The sequence below is a fragment of the Anomaloglossus baeobatrachus genome, chromosome 4, assembly GCF_048569485.1.
Source record: "Anomaloglossus baeobatrachus isolate aAnoBae1 chromosome 4, aAnoBae1.hap1, whole genome shotgun sequence".
Taxonomy (NCBI): Eukaryota; Metazoa; Chordata; class Amphibia; order Anura; family Aromobatidae; genus Anomaloglossus; species Anomaloglossus baeobatrachus.
In genome coordinates, this window is record NC_134356.1 from 681,141,554 (window position 1) to 681,161,866 (window position 20,313).

Sequence of the window (20,313 nt, forward strand, 5' to 3'; positions counted from 1 at the left end):
GGTAGTATCTGCTCATTACTACTCATTACTGATGGGGATCTCGTTATTAATATAAGGCTTAGTGGCAGCAGGGAGCTGCGATTAACCCCTTTTTTTCCCGATTACTACCGATCCAGGGCAATCGAGAAGTGCCAGGATTGTAACATCTAATGGATGGGGTAATGTTGGGTGGCTGCAGGCTTCTATGTTTAGTCTGGGGGACTCAATAACCATGGGTCTCCCTAGCCTGAGAATCCCAGCTCCCAGCTGTCGGGTTTTATCATGGCTGGAATAAACCAGCGTTTGGAATCAAAGTCTACAAATAAATTTAATGTAACACAGAAGGGTGGAGATAATACATTTAAAATTTAGCTTTTAATAACAAATCATTAAAAGAGTACCCAATGACAAACAATACAAAACAGTCAACAAATGTAGAGGTGGCTAAGTAATCAGTGCCACGGTGGGCTGTGACAATTACCAACTAGTATCAAAACTTGCCACCAAGCCCACTTGTCACATCAGACCACAACAATCACAGTATAGTCCAATAGGACAAAAAAAGGTAACTGCTAAGAAACAGCAATGAGAAACAATCTCAACCAAAACGTTGAATCGTTAGTAGTGAGGGGTAGATACATGGGGGTTTCCTTACTCGCAATCACCTGGGAACCTGGGGAAGTGTGTGACAGATGCGCCTGTCCTTCCCCCCTGTGACTCTATCCCTCATTGATAATGATTCCATGGGGGGATTAGGGAGTCTTGGCCTTCCCTTCTCCCTGTCAAGAGGCACAGGGTCAACAGCTCACAAAGGGAGGTCCCTCAGCCATCACTCGCTGTATCAGAATTGGCTCAGTGAGATCGGGGGGTCTTGGACTTCCCTTTTCTCTGTCTAGCGGTCCGGAGCTGACACCTCCCAAAGAGAGGTCCCTCAGCTATCAGCACACCATCTGCAATGATGCAGTATTCCTGACTGTGACACCAGCTTCCTCTGATCCTCTAAGGTTCGGAGGTGAAAGGAAGGGGTGAGGCTATGCCAGGGTAGAGACTGCACAGGTAGGTGCACTGTGAATGTGTGGCACCCTGAACTAGCCAGGTCGTCACAGGTACTGCAACACACACCCCCACCCCGAGACAGGCACATCAGCCAGAGACAAAATCCTTGTTGCCTCCCTCCAGGGGCAAATGTCCACACCAGGTGGGGTGGAGCCAGGCGGTTGGCCCCACCCACTGAGGAGTTCACAGTCCTGGAGGCGGGAAAAGGAAGTCAGAGTAGAGTTCAGTTAGGGAAGTGCCAGAGTGAGGAGGGAAGTAGTAGTGGAGGAGCAGACTGACCGTGTCCGGGTGTGTGGCCCGGGCACTAAGAGCAAGGTTGGCAGACGGTGGTGGCCGTCTGCAGGAGAGGCGAATCAACGCGGAACCGTAGGACCAGAGTCGGGCGGTGGCCCGCCGGTACCGAACCGGGGAGCGAAGTGAAGCCAGCACACACAGGCAGGGCCTGCGGACCCCGAACAGGCTTGGAGTCGCTGTCAAAGGTCAAATCCGTCAGTGACCGGAACCCCAGGGGTTTCCTAGCAGCCAAGTCCCGATAGAAGGCAACCGTCCGACCAGCAGAAGGAAACACAGCTACCGCCACAGCTAGAATTCCAAGGGCCAGAGCCTGCGGGCAAAAGGGCTCCTCCGGCACATACATACGCCGGGGAGCGGGTTACTGGTGGGAATCCACCGGAGCCAAACAAACACAAAGGTGCAGGGAAAGGCAGCCACCACTAACCGTCCGGGAGAAGCCACAGTAGCCGGCTGCGGGACTCGTCCATCCAGCCGTTTGGTTTACTAGAGACTTTGCGTACATTTCTGGCTGAATGTGGCAAGAACAAGAAAAAGACGTACCTAAAAAATGGGATCACCACTTATGAAGTATTATTAAGAATTATCAATGTTTTATTGTCAATAGAACACACATAAAACACATAGTGAAAGTGAAAAAATACCGATAAACGAATACACACAAATACGGACATCTAAAATCAATTAAAAGCACTAATGCACTTGAGAGATACTCACATTGAAAAATGTATATTCTTGGTCCAATGCCAAAAGGCTGTAGTCAATATTGAACAAACCCTGAAATACCCCTATATTTGTGCCACAAGGAGAGGAGACTTTCCACAAAATAGAATAGCAGCTTATGCCGAGGATCCCACAGGTACTCAAATGAAATTAACTGGCTGGCCCATGGCAAAGTGAGCAGCAGAAAATAAATGAACAAGATCAAAAATTGTACAGTTCACAAATTCACAAAGACCTGAGCAAGACACCCAGCAAGCATTTCAAACAGGTTTTAGATAATCAAGCAAGCGGGCTAAAGTAATAAAGAAAAGCCCAGAGAGCAACTAAGGAAAATCTCTTGGGATGACATACCAAAACCTCAAGGAGGGTGCAGCAAAAGATGCTAAAAAACCGTCCGGGGCAGGGCAAGAAAGGGTGGTGGACCAGATATGGGTGGCCCCACGCGTATCGCTACCTCTTGGTAGCTTTCTCAAGGGCAGACATTAACACCACTAAGACATATGTGTGTACTATTTAAAGGGTAAAATACTAAATAGACAATATGAATCACCTGTGTGAGCAGCAAGGAGGTAGGACCCAGCATGCAGGCCAGAAACAGCAAGAAGTGAAAAGGCGTTGCTAATAAATACCAACAACGCTGAAACAAACCACGCATGCGTTTAGGCCCACGGTCAAACGCATACGTGGAAAGTATGGGGAGCGCTCGTCATGGCCGGCCGAAAAAGGGGGGGAGGGGGGGGAAGGAATGAAGGTTCTCAATAAAGAGCGGTGTCTGTGGGAACAGAGGGCCGACTTGTATAAAGGGATACGCTAATGTTAGGACTCATGAGCAGACTCAAGAGAAATGCCGAATAATATTGACTACAACAAGATATAGTCTGCACATGTGTCAGAAATAGGTAATGCCATGCAGGCAGCATATCAGGTTTCACATAACCTTATTTGAATGTTCACAAGCAGTAAACACTGTGTTGGTAAGTGGATGCACCAGAAATTGTCATATATCAATGATCCCATTCAGAGTCACAACAAACGCACAACTCCCAAAATGGAGGGGCCCCCCCAAAAAACACACACATTTTTCTCACAAATTTCATGCCCATGAAACCAGGTATATATAGATTCAGGCATATATAGATTCAGCAGAGTGTATTTAGAGACCCAAGAGAGGGACAAAAGGTTGATCACAAAAAATACAGCAAATTAATCGCAGAAAAAAACAAAACAAAGCAAAAACAAAAAAAACAAACAAACTGGTACTGGCACTGGTACATGCTGAGAGTGAAAGAATGGAGGTACCCCATTAAGATCCTGCAAATGGTGCATCCATTATAAACAGAGATGCAGGGCACCAATAGACATTAGTAGGCAACAGGAAAAAAAAAAAAATGTAATAAAATTTTTTTTTTTTTTTTTTTTTTTTTTTAATTTTTGCTTTCTGCTGGTTTTTTGTTTTTTGTACAACCTGTTGAGAGAAAAATGAGGCAGGCCACAATATTTTAGGAGTGTACCACACTGGTACATGCTGAGAGTGGAAGAAGGGAGGTACCCCATTAAAATCCTGCAAATGGCGCATCCATTATAAACAGAGATGCAGGGCACCAACAGACATTAGTAGGCGACAGCAAAAAAAGTCCTGTGAGTAGAGCAATGGAGCCCTTCAAAAGGCGACCATGGTGGCTTGATGTGCAGTCTTATAAAATTCTTCAAGAAATTGGATCAAAGTTCGATTAATCATTCCCGGGCCAAGGGTAGTACTCCATTCAATGCAGCATCTGGAGAGGAAAATGCCACTGGTCATAAACACGTCCTTGTGGTCGGTGATAGGGACAGCGCCACAGTAAACAAAGATGGAGGGGGGGGCGGCGGGAGAAAAAGGAGTATCCACAGCCGGAAGGGATGAACCTAAAACAATAATGGACAAACAATGATTAGAAGGTTTCATAGAAACCATTGAACAAAATTTCCTCATTGATGCCATGTGGTGCAAGGCTGTTGAGTGTGTAGATCCATTTTGATTCCCTTCGTAGCAACTCCTTGACCACATCACCCCCCCGATACCCTGATTTACAGCATCAACCACAAGGACTTTGAGACTTCTGGTACGACCACCATGATATGTGAGAAAGTGCATAGCCACAGATGACACGGTCTTACCCTTTCTCAGATCCTCTTTTGCTGTGTTGATATTGGATATATGTTGCTGTAGTCTGCGTCGTAGCTCCTGGGTGGTTTGACCCACATAGAGTTTAGGGCAATCACATTTCAACACATAGACCACATTCTTCGACCGGCAATTGTAATACGACCGACAGGAAACCTGACCAGGGGGAATAGGTAGAGGGAATTGGTTTCCTGCAACCATGAATTGGCACACCGTGCAATCCCCACAAGGGAAAGTTCCAACAACCTTTGAACCCCTCCCCAAGTTCTGGGTCTGTCTCCGAAAGTGGCTAGAGGTTAGGAATGATTTCATATTCCTAGCTCTGCGGGCAACCATTTTAGGTTTTTCAGAGATAAAGGCACAAAGCCTTTCCTCACTCCATAGGATACCCCAGTTATTATTGAGAATTGTATAAACATCCTGCCACTGATTGTGATATTGTGAGATCAAATTTACCGTTCCAACTTTGGCCTCATTCTTGGGTCCTAGGGCATCCTCCTGGTTCATGTTGGAGGTCATCTGGTAGGCTGAGGATATGACTCATTTTGGGTAACCCCTTGCTTTGAATCTGCTGGAGAGATCGAGTGCATGAACACGGAAATCCTCCAGGTTGCTGCAGTTCCTCCGAACCCTCATTTCTGGCTGAATGAGTACAACCGTGCCATCCGGCACCGCGCCGAGTTGTCCCTGCGACCCTGCACCTCACCAACCCTGCCTTCCCGTCACCTCACCGGGCCCCGGGACCACCAACCCCTACCCACAGAGGGGGAAAACAACATCCCAGCTGCTCCCTATCACCGCTCCCGGGATCCCCGTCATCAGCAGCGGTGGTGCCCACCTTCACCACAACCTGTGGGTGGAGTCACGGACTAAATCCTCAAACCAAACTATCCCCTTTCACTCACGGGCGAGGAGCACCGCTTGAGTCCCCGGATCCAGCCCACCGCTCGAGCCACCGAGCCGTCATCGCAGCAGCGCCGGACTCGAGCGTTGGCGAGCGCAGCGCAGCGGCGTCCTCCGCGCCCGCGACAAATGTGCTAGGCCTCTGGGCGAACTCAAGGTACTCACCTTTATGCAAATCCTGGGCCTCATGCAGAAAAGTTTCCCTTCAGGTTCAGTAGCAAGATTATGTCGCATGTCTGAGTTTACTGCCTCATATTATGTTAGGGACAAGCAGGGCCTCATATTTGAGCTTCAAAATGGAACTGTTCATAATAACACTCAGATGTTGCCACTATTATCTCACCAGACCAGGTTCTGTCTGACTACTCCTTCTAAAGAAGGGCGCATAATAATGGATGTAGGCCATTATCTCAAATATGGAAGCTACCCTCCAGCTGGGCCTCAAGGTGAATTAATTGGTTCAGGTGGGACTAATCTGAAATTTGAGATACCACTCAGGAAGTAGATTTATCCTGATTCCACTGATGGATTATTCTCTAAAGGGTAAGTCTGATGTGCCTCACGGCTACGGCCTCGTGCCTCACGGCTCTGGCCTTATCACAGCTCCAACCTCACCGCACAGCTGTGCCCACATGCCACATGGCTCCAGCCTCTCTGCTCACCTCTGGCTTTGCACCTTGGGACAGTTGGGGTCTCTCAGCTTTGTGGCTTTGGACTCACTGCTTCTCAATTGACCTTCACAGTTTGCACCCCTGGTTGAAAGCTTCACTGGCTTGTGCCCTATGGGGTTTTGCGTTGTGCTTCCCGATCTTGTCCCTCGTGCCTCCAAGCTTGTGCCTTTGGGCTTGTGCTGCATGGCCCCCAGGCTAGTGCCTCATGCCCCCAGGCTTCTGCCTTGTACCTCTGGGCTTGTGCCTTGTGCCTCTGGGCTTGTGCCCTGTGCCTCCAGGCTTGTGCCTCCAAGCTTGAGCTTTGTGCCTACGGATCTGCACCTCGCGCACCCGGGTCTTGTGCTTCATAGCGCTGGTCTTGCACCTCGTGCCGTGAGCCTCTGGCTTTTCACCGTGCACCTCTTGCCTCATGCCTTGCTCCTCAGGTCTTGCTTCTCGGGTCTTGTGCCTCTAGTAACTTGCGCCTTGTGCCTCTGGCCTTGCATCACGCTTATTATAATAATAGCCCCATATTAAGGGGAAGGGTTCCTTTCTGACTCCACATATGGCAATCAGACTAGCTTACTGGACCAATGTTCCACAAACCGAAACTAGTGTAAATAACCTGTGAGGTTTTCTCATGAATCAAATAATGCAACATCTAGTGGCAGCCATAGTCTCCCTCCTAGGCTCGCTGTTCTCACAGGATAATATCCATGGTACCACCGCTTTCAAATGAAGACTCACTCTGGGATTGGAAGAGACCCTCTGCCCTCTAGATGTCCCCTTTTCACCATTGAACACTGGGTAGTATGTCCACACTAGTGACTTGTATAGAGGCAATTTCACACTAATGGAGTATAGTTCATTCCTAGTTATGCTGTCTGCCCAGGTGGCAATGGGTTCTTTACACTAGCTCTGGGTAGAACTAAGGGACTGTATTAGAAGCCTTGGCTATAGCAAGTCAGTTCTTCCTTCTCATATACTGTATATGTGTATGAGGTTTGGCTATCTACATTTATCCAGGCCACTTTAATAAAATCCAGAGTCCATAACCCCTCTGTAATTAGCGTCAGCACCTAACGAATGATGAACATTGCTTCTCCCTCACATGGTCTGATGATGATCCTGGCTTGATAATGCCAACAAACGTGCCTTCCAGGCTACAATTCTACATGTATTTTGTTTTTAATGAGGGTCGTCTCTTTACCAGAGGCCTGGGCACTTATTTATAAAAGTCTTTGGGCTTCTGGGGCCAGAATGTGACCTCTGGTGGTCCGGTAAGTATTTAACCAGAGCTAGTCATTCTGGAGCCTAGGAGAGCTTATGAAAGTACTGTCCTGGTTTACTAAGCATGAACAAGTTTATTATTGGTCTACAACAGTCGTTGTTATCATGAACTTCTTTATCACTTTGATGTGCTGTTAGAGGACTTTAACTTCTATTCTATGGTTGCAGTGTTCATAAGAATGCTTCATCTAAGGCCTCTGTCACACGTTCGTGCCTCCGGTACGTGTTTGACAGTTTTCTCACGTACCGGAGATACATAAACACGTGGACCTATGTATTCCTAATGGTTTGGACACACGTAAGTATTTTGGAACGGAACGTGTGTCCGTTCCGTACTTACGTGTGTCCGTGTGTTTCTCACGCCGACATGTCCGTTTTTCTCCGGCATCACAGGTGTCACACAGCCCGCACCCGTACCACACGGATGTAGTGTGGATGCGGTCCCGTGTGACACGCGCCGGAGAGAAGACGTGTCTGTGAGCAAAAAAACAAAACATTACTCACCTACCCCAGCCCTCCTGTCTCTGCCGCTGCTATCACTTGCTGCCAACATTATGCTCATTGAATATTCACTTCACTGCGGCCGGAAGCAGCAGCAGCGGGGAGTCGGCAGGACCGGAGACAGAAGATCAGTACCATGGACAGCGACCGGTGAGTAGAAAGTTCCCGTTCTCTGTGTGTTATCATGGATAACACACGGAGAACACACGTAGCCCATAAACACGGGTGACGGAGGGCAAAATGTACCTCTGACACGTCTGTGAAAAACGTGCGTGGTTTTTCACGGATGTGTGACAGAGGCCTAACAGTTTCTACGTTTCCTGGCCGATGTTGTAATACAACACTGATGTATCTCACTATATCTGATTTCTGCAGTTTAATTTGTCTACCACATTTATTCTGAGTATTTAGTAGTATAGATAATATATCAGACACTCCTTATAGTGATTTACCTTTGCAGTTTTCTAGCAGACAAAAAGTATTTATCAAAGATTTGGTCATTCTAATGTTTCATCAGAGCTTTGCTTTTTCTGGATGTTATGGATCTAAAACCAGGCATGTTATTCCTCGAAAGGAAACCTTAAGATGCACCACATATTTCTGATTTTACAGATTGATCAATATGTCTAACCTAGTTCTTGCACGGAACTTGGGTTTTTAAGGCTTTTGTACCCACCCTGAGCTATTTATTGGGTATTGCTCCTGTGGTGCTGTCTGGATGGACATTCTGGAAATTAAGAATTACACTTACTGGTAATTGGTAATTCCGCATCGAGTAGTCCCTTTGGACATCACTCTTATTTCCCCCTTAGGGTTTATCTTGCAGATGAGTTTCTATTTGTTGGTATAAACCATTTGTATCCATCCTTCTGTAAGTACTTTGAAATACACTGGAGGGTGGAGGTGGGGAGTTGCCTTTTAGCCTCTCTGTGATCCTGATCTGGCATAGGTCAAGGGTGATTACCTCCTCTGATGCTGTCCTGAGGGACTACTGGAAAACAGAATTACCGATTACCTATTATTTTATACCACGATAGAGACACACAGACAGTGTCTGTGATTCTATCCAATCATAGACGCTGTCTGGGGGTAGAGTCTGACAGCAGCCAATCAGAGACACTGGTGAGCAGGGAAAGCAGTGAATATGTATGTGGGATAATAAGCGGCCCCCAAAGTACAGCTACAGGAGCAATTACAACTACGGGAGGAGTTACAGACTCGGTAAATATGTCCTGCTTTATGTTCTTTTACAGCCCCTCTACGCTATTTTACAACACATAAGTTCAGCCTCCCATTCAATTCAATGGGTTCAGTATTTCGCTGATCTGTTTGTCGAATAGGTGGGCAAACACTGGAAAGCTCAGTAAAGATCAGTGAATTGAACTTTGAAAGGTTCTCTCATCTCTCAATAGGGGCTGAATACTGACACCTTAATGTCCTGGCAGTCCATCTTGCTTTGACCAAGACAGAGGTAAACTATTTTTACAGATCATATGATGATTTTAGGAGTCAAGGGATTAGAGAAAAAGTGTCTTATAAATTAACCTCACCCCCCCCTCCCCCCGGTGATTTTCCATTTGTCATTTTGTTTTTTTTCCTCCCTTTCTTCCAAGAGCCATAACTTTTTGATTTTTCCATCAATACACCACTTGAGGGCTTGTTTTTTTGTGGGACAAGTTGTACTATTGAATGACACCATTAATTTGTCCCATATTGTACTGGAAAACAAATTCTGTGTGCAGTGTAATTGCAAATAAAGTGAAATTGCATGATTGTTTTTTGGATTTTTTATTTAATATGTTCATTATATGGTAAAACTGACCTTGTGTTAGAATTCCCCAGCTCATTATGAGTTTCTAGATACCAAACATGTATAGTTTTACTTTTATCTAAGTGGTGAAAGAAAATTGGAAATTTGCGAAAAAAAAAAAAAAAGAATTGTAGCTTTGTTGCCATTTTACAAGACCCGTAGTGTTCTTAATTTTCTGGATCTGGGGCTCAGTGATGACATATTTTGCATCTTAAGCTGGTGTTTTTAATCATATAATTTTTGGGTAAATGCAACACTTTGATCCCTTGTTATGCATTTTAATGCAATGTTGCAAAGAAAAAAAAAACCCCGTAATTCTTGCATTTTGATTTTTTTCTTGTTGCGCCTTTTATCGATCAGATGAATTGATTTTATATTTTGATATATCGGGCATTTCTGAGCTCGACAATACCAAATATGTTTAGGTTTTTTTCTTATTATTTTATTTTCAATGGGGCAAAAGGGGGGTGATTTGAACTTTTAGTTCTTTTTTCATATTTTTAAAACTTTTTTTACATTTTTTATTGATTTTATGTCTCTTAATCAGAGTGATGCTTCAGCAAACATGCTGAAATCCTGTGAGTGCCACGCTCTGCCGGTATTTACAGTAAGTGAATCATGACAGCGACAAGAGTCATCTACTGACACTGTCATGCCAATCAATGGCTCCTCTGTCATCATGTTGAGGGGGGCACCAATGGTGGTAGGGAATAGTATGATATCTGCCAGAGCACATTAGATCGTGATGTAAGAGTTTGACAGCGTAATATAAGGGGGTAGCAGGCGTGGGCAGATTTGAGATCACCCACGCCTGTGAGTTGCATGTCTGGTGATCAGATCAGCAGACATGCGAGGGAAATAATGTGGGCGCACCAGGCGAGCACGCAGTTAAAGGACAGATATGACAAAGACGTGTAGATACATCCTAGATCGTAATGTGTCGCCCAGGGTTATGGGGTACTCGGTCCCGGGCGGTGTATTGCTGGGGAGATGTCACTTGGTGGCCGTTGCCCGGTCCCGTGCCCTGGGTGCTTTTTAAAAAGGGGAAATATTTACATGAGAGTTTAAAAGAAAGTTTATACGTGACGCCACTTGCGATGTTGCGGCTATGTGGATGGAGCCGCCGCTGCAAAGTTCTTGCTACTGGGGCTGGTGTTAGTGGCAGCCTGGATGTTGGGCCCTCCACAAGCAGGGCCAGGCACCAGAGGATAGGCGATGTAGATGGGTGTTGAAAAAAGGTAGGCCACGCAAGGGGTTGCAGTGTAACTGGTTCCTTTACTCACAGTAAGCTGGAAACTGGTCATCTGACGCTGGCTGGTTTCAATCGCAGGTCCCCTTAGTCCCAGTGGCAGTTCAGTGACTTGGTGGCTTCTTTCCCTTACACCGGTCTTTGGTTGGTGGGTCCCCGTGGCTTGGAGCGGCTGGGGGTCCCCTCCTGGTAGTCTCTTAACAGTAGTCCGTATGACGGTAGCGTGAACCCTGTGGGGACAGAGTCTCTGGTCCTTGTCCCCGGTTCTCCCGTTGCTACTGTGTCCCGAACTTCAAGGTCAATGAGGTCCTTGATGGTCCATTCACTGTGCAAATTTTTATCAGGTCTGCCTGGAGCGTTTGCCTGACCTAAGATTCTATACCCTGTTAGTGCGTGGCTCCGGGAGTACTCCACCGTACTCCACCGGCAACCAACCGCCTGGGCCCTCAGGTCACTGTCACATTCCTGTCAGTGCTTCCTCTCTCTCTCCCTGTCACAGACTACTCTGTCTCATTGTCCACTGTCTGCCCCTCCCACGTGGTTGTCTAGTGGACTGGATCGGCTCTACCTCTAAGTGTCCATCCATAGGTCCAAATGTAGTCTGGCACCAGTCTATGGGGAATTTGGGGAAAAACAGGGATTAACTGGATTGTTTGGTTGTTACCGGCACTGGCCTTCTGGGTTCCTGGGGGTAGATCCTCCATTCTGGTGGGGATGGAGTACCTTGTAGCTCCTTGAAGGCTTCAGGGGCGCTACAGTAAAGGGGTTAAAAAATAAGCAGATTTGTCTGATAATATACTTTACAAGTTTTCTTATATTCCTCTGTACTATTGATTTAAACAAAACTGTGGAAAGCACCATTTCAATTTAGGTTAATAATTGAATAAAAACATTAACATTTTTATTTTACCTGTCACAATAAGTCTGGTCCTTTTTCCATACTGAATGACTTTTCGATATGTGTGATCTTGTTTACATACTTTTGGCATTAAGACGCAGTAATATATGGAGTCGTCTGCCATCTGCAGCCCCCGTATTTGGAGATCCGCTGCTCCTTTTATTTCTGTTCTCCCGCTATATCTGGGATGGACCATTTCTTTGTAGGGGTGGTAGGCGTAAGGTCCACTTATATTGCCTACTCTCCAGTAAATATTAACCCCTAGAACATCACTCTCCATATATCGGCTGTCGGAGCAGTTTAGTGTCACAGACTGTCCTTCATGAGCTGTGATTTCATCTGTCTGTGTCTCAGTAGGGGGGGATGAGGAATCTACAAAAACACAATTTATATATTAAAACAAATTACAATTAGCATCTTTATGACACAGGCAATTTTAGCTTCTCCTTTGTTTTTCTTCCAAAGCCTATTTTTTTCCACTTAACAGTAGTCATCATAAGATGATTTATTTTTTGACGAATGAATTGCCGTTATGACTAAAAATGAACAAACCTGTTTAGTAAACGTTCGCCAATGTTAAATTTGGTACAAACCTTAAGGCCGCTTTACACGCTGCGACATCGCTCAAGCGATCTCGTTGGGGTCACGGAATTTGTGACGCACATCCGGTCACTTTAGCGATGTCTTTGAGTGTGACTACTATGAGCGATTTTGAATCGTCGCAAACTTGTTCAAAATCGCTCATCGGTGACATGCTCCCCCTATTCTCGAATATCGCTGCTGCTCGGTGTACGAAGTAGTTCGTCGTTCCTGCGGCAGCACACATCGCTACGTGTGACACTGCAGAAACGAGGAACCTCACCTTACTTGCGGCCGCCCGCAATGAGGAAGGAAGGAGGAGGGCGGGATGTTACGTCCCGGTTATCTCCGCCCCTCCGCTTCTATTGGGTGGCGGTTCGGTGACGCTGCTGTGACGTCGCTGTGACGCTGAACGAACCGCCCCCATAGAAAGGAGGCGGTTCGCCGGTCACAGCGACATCGCTAGGCAGGTAAGTGCGTGTGATGCTGCCGTAGCGATAATATTCGCTACGGCAGCGATCACACTATATCGCATGTACGATGGGGGCGGGTGCAATTGCTAGAGATGTCGTAGCGTGTAAAGCGGCCTTTAATATGGTCGGGGTTGGCTCGGCAAATCGAGCATTTGCAATAAAAGTTGGCGATCTTCTGGTTTGTTTGTTTTTAGCCCATAAACACTGACCACATTTCCAAAAATTGCTTTTGTAATAACATTGTGGTCCTGTCTGAAGCCAGGTAGATGTGTAAAATCAGTGGAGGGGGTGGGGACCCAGGAGAAGCCTTTTGGCGCGTGGTGACTTTTTTTTTCTTCTTAACTTTATTTCTATATGTTCCTGCAACCAATCATGGTGCAGCAAACATCCACAAGATTCAGACACAAGGGCTTCTGTGATTGGCTGCCTAATTCACATGTCCATCTGCATACAAATTGTGGACTTTTTGTGTTGGCGCCATTTTATGAATATTACTCGCTAAGGAAGGTGCTTCTGCCGGTGATACCATACTGTGAGCTTAGCTAGGGGTTTAATGCTAGGTAGATGAGATAGATAGGAGAACAATAGTTTACAATAGGTATGAGCAGTGTAGGGAAAGGTGTGTGTGTGCCACAAATCGGCAAATTTCATGATAGAAATAGGGATTGGTACTTGTTGTGCCTGCTAAACCAGGGAAGCATCTAAATAGGTATTGCTGTGTATTACTGCCTGCTCAAAAATATGTAAACACATTTATAGGTATTACTAGTTAACAGTGCCTGGAATAAAAAGTTAGGGAAGTATCTAAAAAGTGGTTCTTGGAAATTTAGTTGCCTGCTCAAAATTCCACAGTGAAACACATTTATAGGTATTGCTAGTTAGCCGTGCCTGGCCTGTTGTAAATTTTCTAGCCAACTAGCTAAAAAGTTGTTCTTGGCAATTTTAATTGCCTCCTCAATATTCTGCAGTGAAACACATTTATAGGTATTGTTTTAGTGCCTGCTGAAAATGTGCTATTGAAGAAGCTAAAAAGGTCTTCTTGGCAATTTTCCGTGTCTGCTCCAAATTAGGCAGTGAAACGAATTTGTAGGTATTGTTACTTTTTAGCGCCTTCATAACATTAACTGAGGCAGGAAACAAATAATTTATCTTTTGTGTCAGGTGTCTGACAGGTGTGGGCATAGGTTTGCAAAACATCTTTTTGAAAGGGGAAGGGTACATCAACCATGAATGGTAAATCACAACGAGGTTGTCGTGGAATAGGGAATAGGTGGGGTGTTGGGGGCGTACATGTGAGAAGTTCTGTTAGTCACAGTTTTAGTGAGCAAACACCGGCTCATGCTATTCCAGGAGAAATGAGAACAACTTCCGTTATTGGACAGCTTACTACACTAGATTTTTTTGACAGCTACACATTGCTTCAATTTCCAACTGAAGCTGATAAACAGCAGGTGCAGGAGTGGATGGCAAGTGCTGCATCAAGTGACCTCTCCTCCTATTACCACACCTAAACATCCTACACAGTTCATTCCTCAGAGGTGCCACTCCAATTACACTTGTTTGAGCCCTCATCACAAATCTCCAACTGGCAAACTGACTTTGGTAATACATACATATGCAGATCTCAAAAACTGTTCACACATTCTATTGCATGGACATCACAGGTCAGCTCCAAAAATTCCAAGATTGAAGAAGTGGAAAGCATCTGCACCAATGCCCTAAATATTTGTGAGTTGGATGATGGCCTGGATAAAGTAAGGTCCAAGCAAAATCCTGACACTCGTCAACGGATAATCTCCGGAGGTAGAGGTGAAGGTGATGAGATGCTGATAACTGTAGTGCATGTGTACTGTCCTGTGATGTGAGGTCAGGAATAGGAGGAGGGGGGCAACATAGAGAATGAGGATGAAGTTGTAGATCCCACTTGCTCTGAACCCAAAGGCTTACAGCTGAGTAGCTCCGCAGATGAGGAGGAGGAAGGCAAGGTTGTTATGGTGGTGAATCCCACAAAAACACATACTGATGCAACCATGAGAAGCACTGCATCCTCAGCCACAACTTTTGCTGTGACCATCAGTGGTCTGCAATTTGCAGAAAGGTTTTCCTAGCCTAGGCCATTTTTAAAGCCAAAAAAGATTATCCAACTTTTGTTATCTGCCAGCATTGTAATCAACAACTCAGTAGAGTAAAAAATTCTAATAATTTGACTACTACATGCATGAACAGGCACATGTGCAACCAAAATTCAATACTGTGGGAATCTCACTGCACTAAAAAGCATATTAACATGCCTATCCAACCACTGGCCATCAAATCAACCTCGTTTGCTTCTTTTTCCTCCTCCTGCATCACTGTTGAAACTATTCTAACAAAGTTCTCCAACCCTAGCACCTCCTCTTGTTTATCCTCTACAGTCAGGTTGAGTGAGGGTTCATCAGGTTTTACAGAAGTGACCATGTCTAGTGTTTTTGATCCATATGAGACACCGAGCACACCACATGATTCTCAAACCAGCATTACATCTCCCCCTACACCTCACTCACAGTCCACTAGTTGGTCGTGTACACCTTATACCACCCTCTCTCAGCACAGCAACTGGCCCCAAGTCCTGCAGTGTTGGTCATGTAAAAAAACATTTCCTCCCACACATGGCAAAGCAAAGTGTTTGAACTTCACCATATAGAAACTGTAGTCCATGGAAATGCTGCCTTTCTGCCTGGGGGATACGGACGGTTTCTGAAACCCACTGGCCATTGCAGTTCCTGAGTACCAGTTGCCCAGTTGCCATTACTTTTCTAATAAAGCTCTGCCTGCGCTACACCATCAAGTTGCAGCCAAGATTACTTTTTCCTTTAAAAACCCTCTACCTCCCAGGGTGTATTTTCCCACTGACACCTAAATGAGCAAGCATGACCAAGGGCGTTGCATCTCGCTAACTGGGCATTAGGTTATTTTGGTGGCTGTTGGGGCTGGTGGGAAAGAGGCTGCTTCCCAAATATTGAAATCCCCCAGGCTTGTGGGACAAACCTCTGGATCTACCACCTCCTCAAGGCCCCCCACCTGCACCCTCAACCTCTCTTAATGTAACATGCATTCCAAGAGTGCAGAGAGCATCCCCCCACCTTCATACAGCTCAGCCAAGGCAGTGCTGAAATTATTATGCATTGGAGAACACAGTCACACAGCTGCAGAGTTGTAGACCATTTTCCGGGCCGTGTTTGATCAATGGCTGTCTCAACTGAACCTGGAGCCAGGGAACGTTGTGTGCTACAATGATGCAAACCTTTTAGTGGCCATAAGCCTGGTCAACTTCTCACATGTGCCTTGTATGTGTAATGAGTGCAAGATCCAGATGCAGTGCACAGAGAAGGAAGACACAGTGATGACGTAACCAAATTTATTAACACACAGTCAGGGGGTAGGGAAATACAGGGGAAGCTTATCACAATTGAAGAATTGCAATCTTTAGTTCTCAAACACAGCAATCAATAAACTCTCAGTATACCAGACTTCAAGGAAATAACACTCCTTCTACTAACATGTGGCCCTTGTTACCCAATATGGGAAAGGATATTGACAAGTCAGGGCCTACGTCTGTAGCCCTAAGCTACTAATTCTACATCTCTACAATTTTTACTGCTGTAGTGCACATTTAGTGCTGGCTTTTTGTTTTTTCTTCATTGAATTGGTCGGTGGCTGACCCCACCTCGCTATGCACCCCAATTTGGGATGTATTCCACCTCTCTAGATTTTGGTGGTTGGTGACTGTTCACATTCAGTCATCAGGCTTTGTCCACAGGCTATTTACTTCATGCAGCATTTGCTCGGACCTGTCCCGCCCACAGCCATGACTCAGTCATGGGTACGGGATGGAAAAACACCAGGTGAGTGCTGCTAAGAGCAGTTCTACTATTTCATATGTGAGGCCGTATGGCACATTTTATAAAAAATATTTTAGTGTAGGACTGCCCCAAGAGATTTGCTGTGACGTGGCGGGGTAGCTCAAGAAATTGCAATTTTTGCCAAAAATCTCAAATTTATAATATATAGAGTTGGAATTTTTAGTGCTGAAGTGCACATTTAGTGCTGGCTTTTTTGTTTTTTTCTAATCTACATCTCTATAGGCTAAAGTCACTGAATTGCACCATACATTAAGCTTAAACCACTATCAAAGCAGTCCCAAAAAAACAAGTTGGAGCACACATTGAATAGTCTGCCGGAGGAGGTGGAGGTCCCAGAGGAAGAGAAGGAAGCAAAGGAGGATGATGAAGGGATACTATTTCCTGTAAAGCCTGGACAGTCATCGCAGTGGTGGGTGTCACAGGATGGTGTGGTCTATCAGTGGAGGTGGGCTCATGGTAACAGACATACTGGTAGTGAAGGAGCCGAGGAACAAATTGAGGAGAAAGAGGTGATGGGTGCAAAAAACGCCGGAGACGAAAAACATAATTAACCTCATGTGTTTTGTCCATGGTTGGTGGGAGGGGATGGAGGAGTCAAACTTGAGCATTATCGCGCCACCAATACAACATGTTCTTGGACCAAATGGAAGCGTCCAATACATGAGCACCTTCTTACGTCACTGTTTGTAATATGATGTCCGTATCGTTACTATTAGAAATAGTGCTGGCTACTGGGTTGCTACTCTGTTATATCCATGGTACAATAGTCAATTTAGCAAGATGCTTCCACCTGTGGAAAGCGAGGCTCGGATGCTGGAGTATCGAAACAAGCTTGTAGACCATCTTAACAGTACCTTTCCACAAGACAGCAAGGAGGCACACCGCGTGCATTCTAAATTTCCAACCACAGTAACGTCACGTCATTAATGTAGAAACATTAGCAGAGGCAGTTCATGTAGCAGAAGCAATTTCTGTGATTTTTGGGACACATTTTTTACACCATCGCATGAACCAGCAACAGACAGTAGAAGTCTGACACATAGTGAGTTACTGCAAAGGATAGTGCCAGAGTATCTAGAGTTCTAGAGCTTAAAATGAATGCCATAAGGGTGGATTGGACCCTTTTGCATTTTGGTCTTCAACAATGGAAGAGTGGATGGAGTTCACCAGGCACTCCTTGGACATTATGGCCTGCCCAACAGCCAGCATTCTCTCAGAACGTGTGTTCAGCGCTGTTGGCGGTGTATTGATAGATAAGCGCATCCAGCTGGCCCCTGAAAGCATAGACCACCTAACATTCATAAGGATGAACAAGTTGTGGATGTCCACTGACTTTGCCACCCCAATTCCAGACTGTGCAGACTAGGCGATGATGTAGTGACGTGCTTCTGTGAGCAAGGGGCCTACGACGGTCTGTCATTCTCTTGATTTTTAACATTTAAATGCAAAGCCACATCATGTGTGTTGAATGGATCATACCTCCTGTGGAGACACGGGGCTCAGTGGGTGCTCTCGTCCGATAAACCAGCCGCCTTTAGAAAGACAGCGTGGCTCAGGGCTCATCCCAACTGAACGCACGACCTCCTTAACCGTGGGCGGAGCACTACTCAGACAACAAAGGGTGAGGGAATTACAATATTAAGACTTTATTGGATCCCCAAAAAATTAACGGCACATAACACATAACCAGCAAAACACACAAATGTAACAGGCAACAGAGTCTCACCCTTCCGCTGGCTCACCAGAGATTTAGAATGTCCATGCCTCAGAGGTTCCAGGGCTAATTACTCCCATCCAGCAGCACCCCACTTTCGGTGGGCACCCACCGTGACTGGAATAATGCCGGATTTAGGAAGCTGGCTGAGGTCTGCAAAGTCTGTACCAGGTGACCGATTTGTCCCAACCTGGGTTTCCTCCTCAAGTAGTCTCTGGTATGATGATATAATCCTGGCAGCCGGAGTCGAAATCCTTAGACTGTGGATATGGTCTCCAATCGGAACCGAAGTCCCTAGATTGAAGCCACAAGGTATCCTGATCCTCTAGCCAGCTCGTAAGAGCTTAGACTGGATCATGCACATCCATCAACAACAACAACCTGGTGACTTAAAGAAATCCCTTTTATAGCCACAGCCTTCCACTTGGATACACTGCGTCCTCATCGGATTGGTTGGACAAGATTGTTTCTCCCATTGGAGGAATTTCAAGCTACATGGATAATGTTCATTTAAATGACATGGGTAGAAAGACTGAGGATATCTACATGAAATCTGCAAGTCACAGACTAGACAATGGCTACTAAGGTAATCACATTAGCAATACACAACTACATTACAATGATTACGGGAAGGGTCTGGAGAAACAATAGCTAAGCAAACATGAGGTAATACACAAAAGAACAATACGTCTGGCTGAATGTTAAGAAACTTTAACCCATGAGAGTCCATGTCGTCACACCTCCCTGCTGCAAAGACTCTAGGGAAAAATGGGTGGGGGGCAATTAATGTCACTATCCTGCTGTCTGCTTTAAATATTTTTAAAACTCAATACTCTAAGACAGATATCCAAATTGTATTTTGTCTGCTGTGCCAGTGTTCTGGGATCAAGAGCCATACACTTTTTTGTAATCTTGCTGTCTCTGGTGAAGATAGAAATGTTGGTTCAGGCCTTTTTCCAAGGCTGGTCACACGCAGCCATATTGCTTTGTTGGACTGTTTGTATTGTATGCCAAGTGCTGCCACTTTTCCTGTTGCCTGACCTTATTTTTTGTAAATGAGGATACTCCAAGTAGGGTCTCCAAGTTTGTTTTGTCTGCTGTGCCAGTCTGTCATGCATCTCTTGATTTTTGATGTTTTAATGCCAAGCCACATCCTGTGTGTCTAATGTACCATACCGTATCATTGTGCAAAGACACTATGATGAAATGGGGGGGGGGCAATTGATGTTACTGTCCTGCTGTCGGCCTGAAATGTTTTTAAATCTCAACACTCCAAGTCGGGTTTCAACCTTCTCTTTTGACTGCAGTTTCAGTGGTCTGGGAGCAAGAGGCCTACACCTTTCAGTCATCTTGCTGTCTCTGGTGAAGGTAGAAATGGTGGTTCAGGACTTGTTCTAAGGCCAGTCCCATGCAGCCATCTTGCTTATTTGGCCTATTTATATTGTGTGCCAATTTTTGCCACTTTTCCTGTAGCATTACCTTATTTTTTTGAAATGTGGAAACTCTAAGTAGGGTCTCCATGTTTGCTTTTGTCTGTAGTACCGGTATTCTGGGAACAAGAGGTCTACGGCTGTCACTCAGGCATCTGTTGAATTTTAAAATTTAAATGCCAGGCCACATCCTGTAAGTAAACGCAATTTTGGGACTGCTTAAATTAAGAGAATTCAGTGACACAGATACAGAGTTGTGGAACACTATCCAGGCCAAGTTTGATAATTGGCTGTCGCTACTGAACCCGGAGCCAGGGAAAGCCATGAGCGATAATGGTGCAAACCTAGTGGTGGCACTATGCCTGGGTGACATCACGTGCACTGCATGGATCAACCTTGTTGTATGCAAATTTCTAGGACACTATTATGTCCTGGATGAGCTGCTTCAGAAGGTACGGTCACTGTGTGCTCACTTTTAAAATTGAAATACCGGGCCACATGTTGCCTGGACCGTACCTCCCTGCCATGCAAAAATACTATAGAGAGGGTGGCAATTGAAGCTACTGTACTGCTGTTTGCCTGAAAGGTTTTTAAATGTCGAGACTCCAAGATGTGTATCAAAGTTGTGTCTTGTGGGTAGTGCCAGGCTTCTGGGAGCAAAAGGCCTTCATATGTCACTCATGCATGTCTTCATTTTTAAA

The 20,313-nt window shown here is 45.5% G+C and overlaps 1 protein-coding gene across 1 annotated transcript in view; it reads right to left on the reverse strand.

Annotated features, from left to right (window-relative positions):
- Nucleotides 1–20,313, reverse strand: part of LOC142302123 (uncharacterized) — a 119,637-nt gene that overhangs the window by 42,748 nt on the left and 56,576 nt on the right. The window contains exon 4 of the mRNA XM_075343208.1: nucleotides 11,527–11,886. Coding sequence (XP_075199323.1) covers nucleotides 11,527–11,886 — 360 coding nt within the window. The remainder of the gene's footprint in view (nucleotides 1–11,526; nucleotides 11,887–20,313) is intronic.